The following is a 15,336-nucleotide window of genomic DNA, read 5'->3' as shown; positions in this document are numbered from 1 at the left end:
TTTTGTTCTTAAATAAAAAGAAAGTCTATTAAAATTGGTTCCCCTTTACAAGGAACCTGACAAAGGTTTCGTTATAGGTAAAATTGATAATTATTCTAAAAACGTATTTTTTGCAAAAATATTCAAAGATGGTAGGACTTAGATATAGGACTCGAAAAACTCATCCATTATCCCAAAGATGCTGGTCATACACTTTTATAAAAGGTAAAAAACACGAAATCTACAGCATCACAAATACATTATACAACTTAGATGTAGGATATTATACACAAAGAGTATTTAGATTTTGATGTAGAATTCAAAAATGCATCTAAAAATGAATATATAAGGTGTTCCAGACGATCGATAGTTCACAGACGATCGATGCAGTTTCTAGAGATTGAGCAATTTCCGACCCAACGATTCTTAGATTTTTTTGATATGTTTAGGACATTTATCTTAAATCTATCATCATCAATTACTGATGCACTTAAGCCTCAGTTGATTGCTTCCACATTCTTCTATTTTCTGCCTCCTGTACCCAATGTGTGTAGATCCACTTAATATCATTGAACTATCTAGTTTGGTGGTCATCCCCTACTTCTATATGCGTCTTGTCTAGGCCTTCACTCTATGATCTTCTTGGTCTATCTGTTATCCCGCATTCTCGCATTGTGTCCCGCTTAATTCCGCTTTAGAATTGCTATTCATTCTACTACGACAATCACTCCTAAGCCACCTAGAAATCTATTACATTAAAAAAATACTTGGATCAACCACTTTCTAATAACAAAAAATGTATGTTAGATACGGACGACGATTTTCCCATGCACTCATTAGATTTAAACACTAAACTGATCGACTTCGGTAAGTTTCAAAGTTTAGTGGTCAAGCATAAGACTTAGGCCTATGCTCTTTTTTTAGTAAATACTAATGAGTAGCAATACTGAACCAATGTTTTATTCATGACATTACTTTTTTGATTGTCTGATCTATCAACAAACTAGCTAGAGAGTTAAATCGATTGTGGTCGATGATGTATGTCTCTTAGATCCTTGAATTCCTTTGGAGTCTAGGTGGAACTATGATGTTTTTAAATTATTTTGCATGTAGGATTCATCTGTCAGTATCATACACTGTTCCTTGTCCGTAATTTATATTGGCCTTAAGAGGAGATGCTGCCATCCTACAAAGAATGTCCTCCAAATAACAAGACAACCTCCTACTGATGCATTTGGAGGTGCGTTATGGCCAGTTCCACCTAGAACATATCTACTACACAGCTGAAAAATCAGTGCCAATAATCATGCAGTCCTTGCAAAAATTCCAAAAAATTCCAAAATCCAAACCAGGTGTTCAAGAAAGCATCAAAGAACGTTTTTCAAACCAAGTATTTCTAGATGGACTGTGAAAGACCAAGTAATTCAGACAAAAGTGATTCAGACCAAACACAAAATTTTGAACTAAGCTTGTTCCAGAATATCTGTTCAAGCTCAAGTCATTCACTTTAACCGACTAGATCCATATTATAAAACTCACGGAGACTCATAATAACCGATGAAGAGACTGGTAGGATGATCTTCTACCTGATTACCAAAGAGGCCTAGCAATTCCCAAACTCGCATGCGGACTTGATAATCTGGACTTCAGAATTATTCACAATATGTTAGAATTGGTCTTCAGGTCTACAGGAATGCAAGTTCTGGTGTGCTGTTATACTCTCCAAAGTCGTTCTCAGAAAACCGTTGTTATTTCTACAAGAAGTCTAGTTCCCCAGAGAGGTTCCTTCTATGGAAATCGACATCCACCATCTTTGGAATCCTTTCGTGACGAAATGACCTTAGTGGCACAAGTGACATAAATGGTACATCGCACGGAGACGCCTCGAATCTTTATCACGGGGCTTTATCACGGTTGAAAATAACCAATCTTGCCGTAATATAAATATTCAGGCCTAAAAACAGTGACAGTGAGCAACAAAAACACTATTTTTCTCCTTCTCCAACTTGTTTATAAAATAATATTTTTCAGTCAGCATTTTTTACATTTAGATTAATTGAAAAGATCATGAAAAAATGATAAAAAGTACTAAGTAGAAGTTAACAATAACCGGGGAGTTTCATTTTCCGGTTTCAGCGTATCAAAGACTTCAGCGAGATCATTTTACAATCACTGATCACGAAAAGAGATATCCTACTATAGAGTAAAATTCTGTTATATCTTACTAGTCTCGACAAAAAATGCATATAAAGTCAAGATAAAACTATTTTTTATACAAAGTGTGACAGCTTATGGCATCGGTAATATATAATAGTGTCAAGCTTTCACGGAAAATATTTCATTTTGATTTTTTTTGTTGTATAATTTTGCTGTATAACGGCATTTAAAGCAACATTTTCTCAAGTACATCACGGAATTTTCGGATTTATTATTTAACAGTTCGTCTTGCAGCGACCATCATTGGCTTTAGTTTTTCTCATACATTCCATGCCTATTGGATTTGAATAGTGTTATTACACTCCAATTGATATAGTCCAAATAACTATTTAAAACTGGTAAAAGTCAGTCTGGGGCTCCTAAGAAATATACTCGATGATAACTTAATGATGAAAACTCGGACTGAAAATTTGAAAACGTCAATATAATTTGATGAAAAAGATGCTACGAATATTTATTAATTTTTTGACATTCTTAAGACAATGGGCAGCCAAGGAGAGTGTTATGCCTCCAGGGTTACCAGAGACAAATAAAATCTTCATCATCAGGAACGAGGTCCCAATAGTGAGAGTCCAAATTACTTTTTTAAAATTTACATATTTAAACATTTAATCCTCTAATTTATTGGGAGGTGCTTCGGAAGGTCAAAAACATCTTTAATAACTACTATTTTCTATTGGCTTATGCTTTCTCTTTTGATGTAATTCTTAGTGATAATAGACCAAGTCGGTAAATTAACTTTAAAAGCCTTATAGCGGTTTAGTATCTGTAGTTAGTATATAACATGTGAATCGTTTTAATGTTTATCGATCTGCATGCGTGTATACATGGCTAATAGCCATGTAGCCTTTGGCTGCATCTTAAAAAAAAAATATATGTATAGTCAATGGAATATATATGTGGTTTTTGGAATTGGAATCTTATTTGTTATTTTTATAGCGCTAGAATACTTAAAAAATAGTGATAGTTACTTTTGTAGAATAGAAAATGCGGCTTTTAAAATGGCTGCTATGATCATGTATTTATTATACTTCCAAATTAATAAGTCTTGGCTTAAAAATCTTTTACTGAATCATAAACTTTCATAATATTATTCAAATTTAATTTTTTTTTTCAGCTTTTACAAAATCTGGGAAAAGTCGACCGGACAGCAGACGAAATCTTCGACGAGCATCTAGAGAACTTCACAAGACAACAGAATGCAGCCAATAGATTACAAAAAGAATTTAGTAATTACATACGATGTATAAGAGGTATGGCATGTCAAGGAAAATACTTATTTAAATTTTTTTTACAATTTACATACTTTCAATTGATGCATTAAGATACTGAATTACATAAGTTCAACAGCAAATTTAATCTTAGGAAAGACAGGAAAACAGAATAGGAAAAGGTGGTTAAACTGATTTCTGCGACCTTAGTGTTTTCTTGCTTTTAGGTCAATCTCTTTTTATTCAAAGGTCTCTTTGAACAAAATGGACAATATATTTCACTTAAACATAAAAAATTTGATCAAACAGCATTTATTTTAGGTAACAGAAAAAAAATTTTCATTTTATTTAGAGATTGACAACTCTATTATCTGTTGCAAAGATATTAGTTATAGGTCAGGTATAATCTAGTTATATTTAAGACTAAGAAGTAAAACCATTTTTATGCAAATTATAACAATAAATTTGTCAACTATTATAGACTATTTACAAGGAAAAGAATGTTTTAGTTAAAATGTAATATTTAACTATTTTAACCATAACTTGTTATATGATATTGAGTTCAAAAAGCTAATCACTGTCTTAAACTTAGGAGCATTAAATTAATAAATCTTTAAATAGTAATGAAAACAAACTCCAAGTCACAGGTCTCAAATTTACTAAATTAAAGTCAGAGGATTACACGCGTTTCGCCTATACTAGGCATAATCAGATCCACTTGTGTATTTATTAATAAAAAATACCAATAAAGTCTCCATTCGATTTTACCATTTTGAACTTAATTTCTATCCTTGATTTGTATCATGTAGTGTTGTTCTCTGCTTCTTTTTTGTTATTTTTTATTAGTGAATACACAAGTGGATCTGATGATGCCTAGTATGTGCGAAACACGTGTAATCCTCTGACTTTAATTTAATAAATTTGAGAGTGTGACTTGGGGTTTGTTTTCATTACTATTTAATGTAAACCGGTCTCTTTGAGAAAAGATGGACTATTTCTTGGAATTGAATAAATTTTTTGTCTACAACCTACTTCTAAACCATTAGACAATGTTCCAAAATTGATCTTACAATAATGCAATGATCAATATTGATCATTCATCATCATCAGCAGCGATGCTACTATTGGCAATTTCTCATAACAAAACCCAGCATCTTAATACACTTTACCTATGTGACGATCAATTGGTCGATTGTCAATAAAAATGGTAGACATTTATTAAACTTACGGATAAAACTCTAATAGCAACGTTTGTTTTACATTAAGGTCAAGTTGAAATCGGTTGAGAACTTCTTGTAAAAGCAGTTCATTGATCATTTAACAACCCCAAAATTGACGAAAACAAAGAAAACACACACAGGTCTCACAATGTATAATAAATGACTAAACGTGTTTCGCTTTAGCTAAACCATCATCAGGCTTTAAAAGCCATGTCACAATCTTCACACTACATAAATAAATAAAAAATTGTAGGTTAACTTCCAAATATCAGCATCATCTAAATCATCAGCTAACTTCAAGTATTGGCTATCTTTAAAACAATCAACGATGTGATGTACAAATTATAAAAAGATATTTAAAATACTCAATAAATAGATACTTTTGAGTGATACTTCAAAGGACTGAATTTTTATACGAGGGATAAATTTTTGTTTTATAAAAGGCCTTGACTTGATAAAAGACCTTTGCATAAGACTTAGTTTTACAGACTAGTCTTACATAAAAAATCTACACTTGATAAATTCTCCTTAATATTTAAGATGAAGTATCTTGTCTTTTGGCAGAAATTTTTTGGAAAGTAACCTTGAGATAAAACTAAAGAAAATTGAAAATCATGGACAACAATATGAGAAAACATTAACACAACGGTTTTAAAGCAAGCTACTACATAGTAAGATTACGAAAAAATAGTCGAGAAAGTAACCGGAACTTGATTGCAATTCTAACCGACCACTGTAATATCAGTTATCTACATCTTATGGCATGATAGGTTGCCTCTATAGCTGTAATTATTTATTGTATAAATTTTTGCCATATGTTTTGTCAGGCATGCTATACAATATCAATAGTTGTTAATATCTCTGTATAAATAGAGTCAAAAGGTCTTGCTGATTTGACATGATGCGGTGTTAGTAGTAACGAACAAAGCTGACTACCCGATTGGAAAACTGAGACTGTAAAAAAGCGTATATTTCATGCTAATACACAAAAAAATGCATGTACAGTTGTACACAAGTCAAACAACAAACACCAAAATGGTATTATAATAATGTATAATGATAAAATAATTAAAACCATATTAAACTACACAATAGGTTACTTCATATGCAAGCATATATCTCATCAGGTGCTATTTTTTATTGAAATATTTATCCACGAGTCAAAGAGGTGTAGTAGCAAATATCAGTTAATGAAGCCTTTGCACTTTGGAAGATGAATGTTCACTCCAAAACTGTATTTCCATTCATTCCACTTCCTATAATATTCTCCTATATTACTGCTGCTATTAGTTGTGTCATCAGCAAATATTGTCCAACCAGTGAATTATTAATGTAAATGCCTGGCATTCCAACTATAACGGGCACAATTCTCATCAAACCTGTCCAGCTGGGTTTGTCTTTGCAAATATACCCATCAGGAGTTAATGGGTATCATGTACATAATAGTTTTAGATAATAATTTTAAATAGTTTTTGATGCTATACAGCAAGCTTGTTTCATTCAAATTGTCATATTTGTCTGCAGGATTAACATTGAGAGGTACATTCATATTTTTATGAATATCATGAGCAGTCTCTATAAGGTAGTTATTAAATTTGTGAGTAGTAATCTTGCTACTACCTTCCTGTTTGTAATTATCTACCATTAAAACCAAATACCAATCTAACCATTACCTATAAATTTTTAACTGAACCCCATGCCAATGCAAATATTGAATGTTATCATTAATGTAATCTCTGTTATGTTAAACTCTATTTGGTTTATAAGAAAACCGCGATATCAATCAGAAGCTAATAATTTTAAGAATTTCACTAGAGAACAATGACAAAATTACTTTTTAGTAATCTGACAATAGTTTTGCATTGTTTTAAAGACTTAAATTTGCTCTCGGTCTTTAAAACAAAATAACTTTAATTACTTTAATCACAAATTGAAATTATTAAGAAAAATTGTCCTTTAAAAAATCTCAATACTACTTTCCTTTACATAATCAGTTACACTTCAGTTAAATTTTTCTATTGTAATTCGAATATTTGTCACAAAAATAAAGTCGACATCCCTTAAACATAACAAAATAGGTTACCTATTGCGTTTTTTGGCAATGACCGATGAAAAGGAACCTGAACCTGACGAGCTTACGAAACCTGTATCAGTGTCATTTATTGACCCTGAAATGTTATGAGACAATGATAGTTTGAACAGTAGTTGCGATGGGAAATGTTTTACTTAATTCATGTGACAGCATGACGTATACATAAATTAATTACTTTAATAGTATACATACTTACTGTTGCTAATAATTATGTTATTACAGAACACGCCTAGCAGACTTTGCACTAAACAATTGCCTAATAAAATTGCCTTTTTTGGCTAGACAAAAAAAATACTATTTCCAACCTTTCCAAAGTAGCATACCATTTAAATTGAGACCCTCCGGAACTATTGTATAAGAGACGCCATAACATGCTAATGATATCTTATTCAGCATCGCATGCACGGCATTTAACTTGTTGCTCTCATTGATATTACGCGAATAACCATCGTTATTACGTAGATCGTGAGCTGTATTGCTAATACTTAAATGTCATCCACCTATTTATGTGTGTTTGTTCATGTGCAGTGGTAGTATGACTGTGCCATTATAGAAAGAAACAATTGATAGATAAAGATGTTTGCATATATGTATGCAATCGACGAATAAATACTTGCATTCCAACCTACTATGGGTGAATGCCCATAGAGCTGAAAGGATATGCCCACAGTTTCATAATTTAGTCATCACATTATGTTTCCTAAGCAAGAGCTGGTGGCATCAAGATACTGGATTTATTATTCTTTATTATCTCTTAAATTAACACACATATTTCAGCCCTAGTGGATTTAGATATTGCAGCAAAGCTGACGTTGGGTGCAATTTGCACCCTAAATTGAACTTAAGGCAATGAATGGAAATGAACAATATAATCCACTGAGGTGGAAAACAAACAAATAGTTTTGGTAGTAGAGTTTGTAGACATCTTAAAAATGCTGTTCGTTTCGATTTGACCCAACAGGTAGATAAAAAAGAAATGCAATATTTCATAGCAATAAAGTTTTTGCATCATAAATTATGGGTTCTCCAATTCACATTTTAGATAACAGATTAAAAATTGAGATTCAGCTCCAAAGAAAGCCTAGACAGTTGTTTGTGAAGTCACAACATCAAGATTTTTTTGGGATGCATTTGGAGTATTTTACTTAAATCAATATCGAAACTGTCATTTTGTGACTTCTGTCACTGCAGCGTTTGTATAATGAAATCAGAATAAACCCATTTGGTGAAAAAGAGTGTGTTTTATTCACCAATTCCCATATCTCCTTATTGCCATAGTGCAAATTCAAATTGCTTCCTTACTGATAGTTTTTGCAGTATTTAACTCCTTTGAACTATATTTTCTGTTTCTAAAATTAAAAAAACTCTAATATTAAATATTTGCCAACAATGAAGAGGCTACTCTTGATGGCTATTAGAATTCGTTCTTTGTAAAGATGGTTTAGAGTTAATAGAAAAATATATTAAAAAATACAGGGTTCGCTCATTTTTACTTTCAGAATAATACAACCTGATAAGATTTGCTTGCATCCTGGTAGTCTGCTATAAAGATTCATTAGAAGAAACCAAATACAAGAAATAAAAGTCTTAAAATTTTGGACAAATACAAAACTATCGAAAAAATACAGCGTCATAAGGTTAAATGTTGTCCGTTAGTCTCTCATGCATGTTAGTCTCAAACCTCGCAATTTATCAATGCACAGTAGTTCTTATTTTCTAATCATATATTTTTCTCTGATATATGTCTATTGTTAAAATAGCTCTTAAAACTGTAGTTATACTTTAGCAATACACTCTTCACAATATACTCTTTTCGATTTGTCATTTTCGTTGATGCATCTAACTTATTGTGTAATATAACCTATTTGCTGTCTCAGTCATAGCCTCCTTATTAAACCACTTCCTCATTTTAGATATTTATTCTAGTGTAAGTATCAATCAGTAAGGCTTAAATATAATAAAGAAATAAGTTCTCAATTTCGGTTTTTATAATGCCTTTTGAGATGTCTGCTTACACAGACGGTTAGTTTGCTCATTAAGGATTATGATTGCAGAAATGGTTCAATCTGAGGCAGACGGCTTGTGAGGTTCAAGTGAGCGTTTGATCATTGACGTTCTAAAATATTCCTCATCGGTAACTTGATTGCATATTGCAGATTTTACTTTACTCGATATTCACAAGCCTTACCTATTCTGACTAAGAAAAACTCTATTCGTATGGTTTACTTTTTTGAAGTTCTTGGATTGCCGGTATATTTGAATCGACCTAATATACTCATAATACTTTTCTCTTCTATTATAGCTACCCAAGCAGCATCTAAAACACTGTTTGAGGCCATAGGAGAAACGTACGAGAGCCAATGGACCGGACACGACCAATTATACATTCAGACACAACAGATCGATATATTGTGGCAGGATTTTAGTCATAAGTTAGCAGACCAAGTACTCTTACCATTAAATACGTATCAGTCACAGTTTCCAGAAATGAGGGTAAGTTCTTTAGTATTAATTGGCCATCAGCTCTTTTGATTTCAAAATATTCTTTATGCGATTTTCATTAGAAGAATATTCGAGTAATATTATACTTAAGTTATAAATAGAGTTTCACGTACATTAAAGGAATACAATACAAATAAATATAATTTAATAGAGGCCAAACACAAATTCTTAACTGGTAACTCAAAAGTAAATAAAATTACTACTTCTCATATCACATGGCAACAATGCGAGCGTGATTAGTCAATGCGAGTGATCTGACATGTAGGCTCGATAAGCTCGAGAATAAACCTGTGCGCATAGCGATGTTGCCATATGTGGCCAAAAACTGTAAAAAATGAAATAATGGTTTCATATTCCTTTAGAAAAAAATCGATAAAAGGGGTCGAAAACTGATCGATTATGACAACCAGCGTCACAGTTTCCAAGCATTACAAACCAACATGAAGAAGAGGGATGACGTTAAAATCGCGAAAGGTCGAGAACAATTGGAGGAAGCCAAAAGGACGTACGAAATTCTTAATTCGGAACTTCACGATGAACTTCCAGCCTTATACGACTCGAGGGTGCTATTTTTGGTGACGAATCTCCAAAGTTTATTCAATGCCGAAGATACTTTCCACTCAGAATCTGCAAAGGTAATAATTTATTTTTTCACTATTGTTAATTTATTTTGTAAAATTAATGGAAATATATAATATGGGTGGATGTTTTATTATGCTCACGTAAATTGTCAAAAAACCTGTTTAAAATATTCATTTTGTACTTGTTTACTGGTTCATTTGGTGTTTAAAAAAAGCTTATGATACGGTGATAATTATAATGGTAAATTGGTACTAGTAAGAAAGCGATAGACGTAATGACGTTTCACTATTTCGTAAATAAAGTAACTATATCTAATCAGTTACGTACACTTAGTCATTTAGTTTTAGTATACACCTACAGGTAATATATAAGATTTTAATGTGAAATGATCTTAAAATGTCATTTCTGTTATACGTATAAAAGTAGACGTATTTGGCTCTGTAAAACCTACAAAAATGAGGAAGTACATTTATTATGAGCAAACGTGTTTTTACTGTGACTTCTGCATTCTCTGAATATATTGGTGAAACTAAAAGAGGAACGTATTAATGGGAAAAGCTTTAATATAGATGCAATGGCCTAAATTATTATCAAACTCTTTGAATTGATTGAATTTCTATATGTATCCGAAATAATCTTAAAATAAAAAAAGGCACTCCTTAAAGCATTTTTTCACACACATAGCAAATTTGCGCACACTGTCTTATCAAAAAACTCTTTTCGAATTTTCCAATAATTTATCCTGCATTCCTAGGCTTCTTTAAATTGATAAATCAGCATTATAAAATATTCGTCAGCCACTCCCAGACCTTACGTAATCCCTAGCACAATATAATGACTTCGGATTGTAAATCTTGGTCGCATGCATACCACCTTAGCATATAATAAAACATTAATTTTTATAGCTACCTGTAAGTATCGTAAATTACTGCATTATCTTATTATTTATTTTTAGATATTCAGTGATCTTGAAAGTATCGTGGATAAATTAGCGACCGACAGTCAGCGCGGTTCGTACAATGTAAAGAAAACCAATGGAACAAACAGTTTGCCAAGGCCTAAAAATGCACTACTGAAGGAATCTCCAGAGCTTATCGTAAATAATGTGCAATCAAAACGGGGTAAGGATTGTTTTTTGGGATGTAATTTGTTAAGATTTGATGTGTTTGCTTGCAAAATCCATGATTGTTAAGGCATTAAAAAAACTAACAGGGATTTACAGTTACGTAACCAATAGTTCAAACAAACCTTGGGACTAATTACAAAATTACAGTATCATCCTTGTAAGTATTCGTTTCTAATGCGGTTTTTTTTTTCAAAAAATATCTATTCAGTATTTAATTTAATAACACTACTTATTAAAATTTAATATAATTTTATATAATAATAATAATAATAATAATAATAATAATAATAATAATAATAATAATAGGTCGTTTATTTTCCACTATTTACATCATACTATTTAACTGAAATATTTATTGACATAACATTTATTTACAAAAATCGCAAAAAGAAGGTTAAAAACAATTTTAAAAAGATACAAGTTTAACCTCCTGTGTGAAGTAAATTACAAAACTCAAAAAGAAAAAACAAAATAATACCATATTATCTATATTACTCGTATCACAATCTATACACAATCTATAGAATATAAAATTTATATTTCTTCTTATAAAAGTATTAAGAATTTGTTGTTTAATGCAATTAAAAAATATATATATACAATTATTTACATATATTTACATACATACAAGTATTGTCCAACCAAATGTATTAATTAATATTTTCAATAATTGCAACATATATGATGAATGAATTTATTTTCGATTTGAATTGGAAGAATATTCTTAGGTGAAAATTGAAAGAATAATTAGGAAATATTCGGAATATATAACAAAGATATAGTTCTAATAAATAAATACTTTGGCGCCCAACGAGTGGGTTTTTTTTTCAATAATAAATTGTTTTCAATTGATTTTTCTTTCCATCTGCTCATATTTTCTTAAAATTAATTAGGCATTCAAATCCCATTAGGAAAATACTCGTAAACCCTTTTAAAATTAAATAAAATGAGTTTTTTCTTACTTATATGTATTGAAATTACTAGCATAATAAGGACCTACTATAGCAACACAATAACGCTCAGTGCCAAATGAATGCGATAAAAATTTAAATTTACCTTTTGACTCTTTACAATATTTGAGTATGGCTGTTAAGAAAGATTAGTATTTTATTAATTGATCTTTTGCAAAAGTCGGAATTCCCGGGTTAATTACTAATCGAAAGTGAGTTAATTACAGCGTGTAAAACAAGAATCACCCTGTAATTCTTTTATGTGGGCTTCCGCACAAATGAAGTCTTCACAGCTAACATCTATGCCCTACTGCACGCAGGCAGTAAGCTTTTTCTTTTTTTAAGAGAAGTACCTTTAATAACTCCATGTTTTCAGCAGAACAACCACAACCATTGAGTTGAAACCACAAATATGCTCCACCAATATCTTTAAGTTTTGATAACTAAAATCGAGTCTATAGCGCATGTCATTGGCAGTTACCGTTAAATCTGTCACATTTTTGAAGAAATACGACCCGATGATCCTGCCGGTCCATAGACACCGAACATTCGGGATGCATCTGGTAGATCTTGGATTACTTCTAACTGCACATCTATCCAAATACGACAATTTTACTTGTTTACCGTTGATCTACAAATAAGCCTCATCTCTGTTTTATTATTTTTTGGTAAAAGTAAAAGAGTTGTATTTTGTAAGCCTTCATTACAAGATTTCGTTTCGAAATACGTCACAATATGCGATAAGAGAGACCCAAATTGGAACAATATCCAATAGTAAAGTAAACCGAATGGTGTTTCAGTAGTACGATTATGAGCGCCATATATTAGTCGAAGTGCACAAAAAAATATTTTTCACTAGGCACTAATTTTGGAAACACAATCCTATTTGCAAGCTCAGAATTGCTTTAGCGTGAATCTTCAATACTGAATACAAATATCGTGTCAGCTAAACCTAACTCCCTCGTAATCTATCGAAAATACTGTATTGGAAAAATGACCTTATGCTGGATGTTTTGGGGAAAAAATCAGTCTGTTTTGATTAGTTGATTGAAATAGGTTAAAAAGTTTATGAAATGCCAAAAGGCTGAAGATGGTGGAACATCGAAGACGACTATCATCAATTAAGGGAATTTAAAACAGGATTCACAGGATTAGTTACAAATTACAAAACAGGATTAGTTACAAAAGACGGGAATAGGGTTTCACACAATTGCTACACAAGTAGAAAGATATATTACCACGTTGTTGAGGAAGTTGGTCAGAGGAAAGAACATTGGTACGGCTTTGGACGTCTTCGAGTAGTAAAGTTGGGGTTTTCGGATGAACTCGATTTTGCCTGTCTGCCCAGAAAGAGGTAAAAGCCCTTTTTGGAATTTGTTCTATCTATGATCTATTATGTCAAAAGACTTTCTAATGAACCAGGGACTTTTGATATTTCAGAAGAATTTGGTATTGCAACATATATGTACATTACAGTTTCTTCAAGTTGGTAATATTAATTTCTCCCATGGCTCAACCTTAACCTTTCCCCCAGTGTCTTTATCTTTCAAGTACATGATACTGGACATAGATAGAAGGTTAAAAATTCACTCACAGTACATATAGTGTATCTTTGATCATCTTTATGCAGCATCTCTATTGCAGTTCGCAATCAACACTTTTTTTCTTCCAATCCTCAATAGCCATACTAAAATTTTGTAAAAAAAACCTTAACATAATCTAACCGCAAGCTAGATCTTATTGACATTAGACATCTAATTACCTACAATACTTTCATCGGTTCAATGGTTAAAATATATACTTGTGAACAATATTTAAAACTAATTTAAAATTGTGTCTACAATAATAACATTCAACCGCGTTCCACTAAAATATCATCTTATAATATCGTATATCTTGCAGCTGTAGACGATGACACAGCAAACTCAGTATCACAGGTGGACACGTCCCCATCACCCGCGAAAGCTAACAATAACTCCCTAGAGAACAGTAAGAGTGATTCTGTCCCAATTACCCCTAATAGCACGACGTCAGTCCCAGCCAGTCCCACCACTCCCACAAGCCCTATCTCGAAAGAACTAACAAAATCTAATACAGCAAACAATAATGCCGTGTGTGAGCCAAGTGTTGATGCTGCTGACACCACTAACAAATTAGATGCTGTTGCTGATGTCGAGCCAGTTGTCAAAGAGGATAACAAGAGGCTAGAGGAGCTTTACGATATACCCGTTGGTAAGTATGCCTTGTTGTTGTATATAGAGTTTTAAACATTAATTAAAAAAATTTAGAAACTATTGATTTATACATTACTGTGAAGACTTTTTTAGTCTTGCTAAAAGAATTGATTAAAATCCATTCACAAGAAGTAAAGATATAGAAATTCTTATTCCAGGAGTGCCTGTAAGGAACAAAATAATTTGTCTCTTATTGGCAAGTGAAAATTTGGGGTTATAGTAGTCAAAATTTAGAAATAATTGATTTATAAACTGCTCTGAAGACTCTTTTTTAAAGATATTATTAACACCCATTTACAAAAAATCAAGATATCGGAATTATTATCCCTGGAATGCCCCTAAGGAACAAAATAATTCAGCTCTTATTGGCAAGTGAATATCTTAAGTTTTAGTAATCAAAGCGAAGACATAATTGATTTAAGAACTAGTCGATAGACTCTTTTAGTCTTTTTTTAAAAAATGACTAAAGAGTCAAGATAGTGAAATTCTTATTCCAGGAGTGCTTGTAAAGAACAAATTAATTCGTCTCTTATTGGCTAGGAATAATCTTAAGATTTAGTAGTCAAAGTTTAGAACTGATAAGCAGAATAAGAGCAGATCTATACTATTATAAATATGTAATTACTTTGCATCAGTTTAGTGCCAAAGGAATATTGTAAAGTATTGCAAGATATAGTAGAAGGATCCTCTTGCGTTTTTCCTAAAGATAATCAAAGAAATATTTAAATTTGTAATTTATTAAGTCCAAAATTTAATTCAGCAAAATTTCTGGCTAAGTATTAAATTACATTTTTGTTCAACACATTTTTTTTTTCATTTTATTCAAGGCATTTAATATCTTCCACAAATTTTTCATATCTTTTAAGCATGTATCCGTAATTGTTTATGTTTTCCATTTGAAATAATAATGTTTCGTCCTTTCCAGACTTTTGAGTAATTTCCTATATCCTATATCTGAAGTGGATTTGACATAAATCTTGGTGTTCCGGAAATGGAAATATATTTCAAGTAATTTTTCATTATTCTAAGAAAGAGTTATCTTCTAAGAAGCATTATTTCTGTTCTAGGTATTTTGAATTTTTTTTTTTCCTAAATTTTAAGTTGTTTTAAGTTTATCCTACTATTTCTTCGTTCATTTTCATTCTTTATAATTTAATGAAGGAGCTGCTACTGTTATTTCCGATTAATTTAATGATTCAGTAGATTTCAGATTGCACTTGCTT

At 31.6% G+C, this 15,336-nt stretch overlaps 1 protein-coding gene across 2 annotated transcripts in view; it reads left to right on the top strand.

The window, feature by feature from the left end:
* The window catches only part of LOC126737110 (myc box-dependent-interacting protein 1), a 36,317-nt gene that overhangs the window by 11,553 nt on the left and 9,428 nt on the right, over positions 1 to 15,336 (top strand). Inside the window, exons 2-6 of one of the 2 annotated variants that reach the window (XM_050441843.1) lie at positions 3,314 to 3,449; positions 9,022 to 9,212; positions 9,584 to 9,856; positions 10,759 to 10,924; positions 13,782 to 14,111. In XM_050441843.1, the coding sequence (XP_050297800.1) occupies positions 3,314 to 3,449; positions 9,022 to 9,212; positions 9,584 to 9,856; positions 10,759 to 10,924; positions 13,782 to 14,111 (1,096 nt within the window). The remainder of the gene's footprint in view (positions 1 to 3,313; positions 3,450 to 9,021; positions 9,213 to 9,583; positions 9,857 to 10,758; positions 10,925 to 13,781; positions 14,112 to 15,336) is intronic. The other variant, XM_050441844.1, reaches the window with a different exon arrangement.

Source organism: Anthonomus grandis, chromosome 6, assembly GCF_022605725.1.
Source record: "Anthonomus grandis grandis chromosome 6, icAntGran1.3, whole genome shotgun sequence".
Taxonomy (NCBI): Eukaryota; Metazoa; Arthropoda; class Insecta; order Coleoptera; family Curculionidae; genus Anthonomus; species Anthonomus grandis.
Note: the sequence above shows the minus strand (reverse complement) of the source record. Positions and strands in the feature narration are given on the sequence as shown.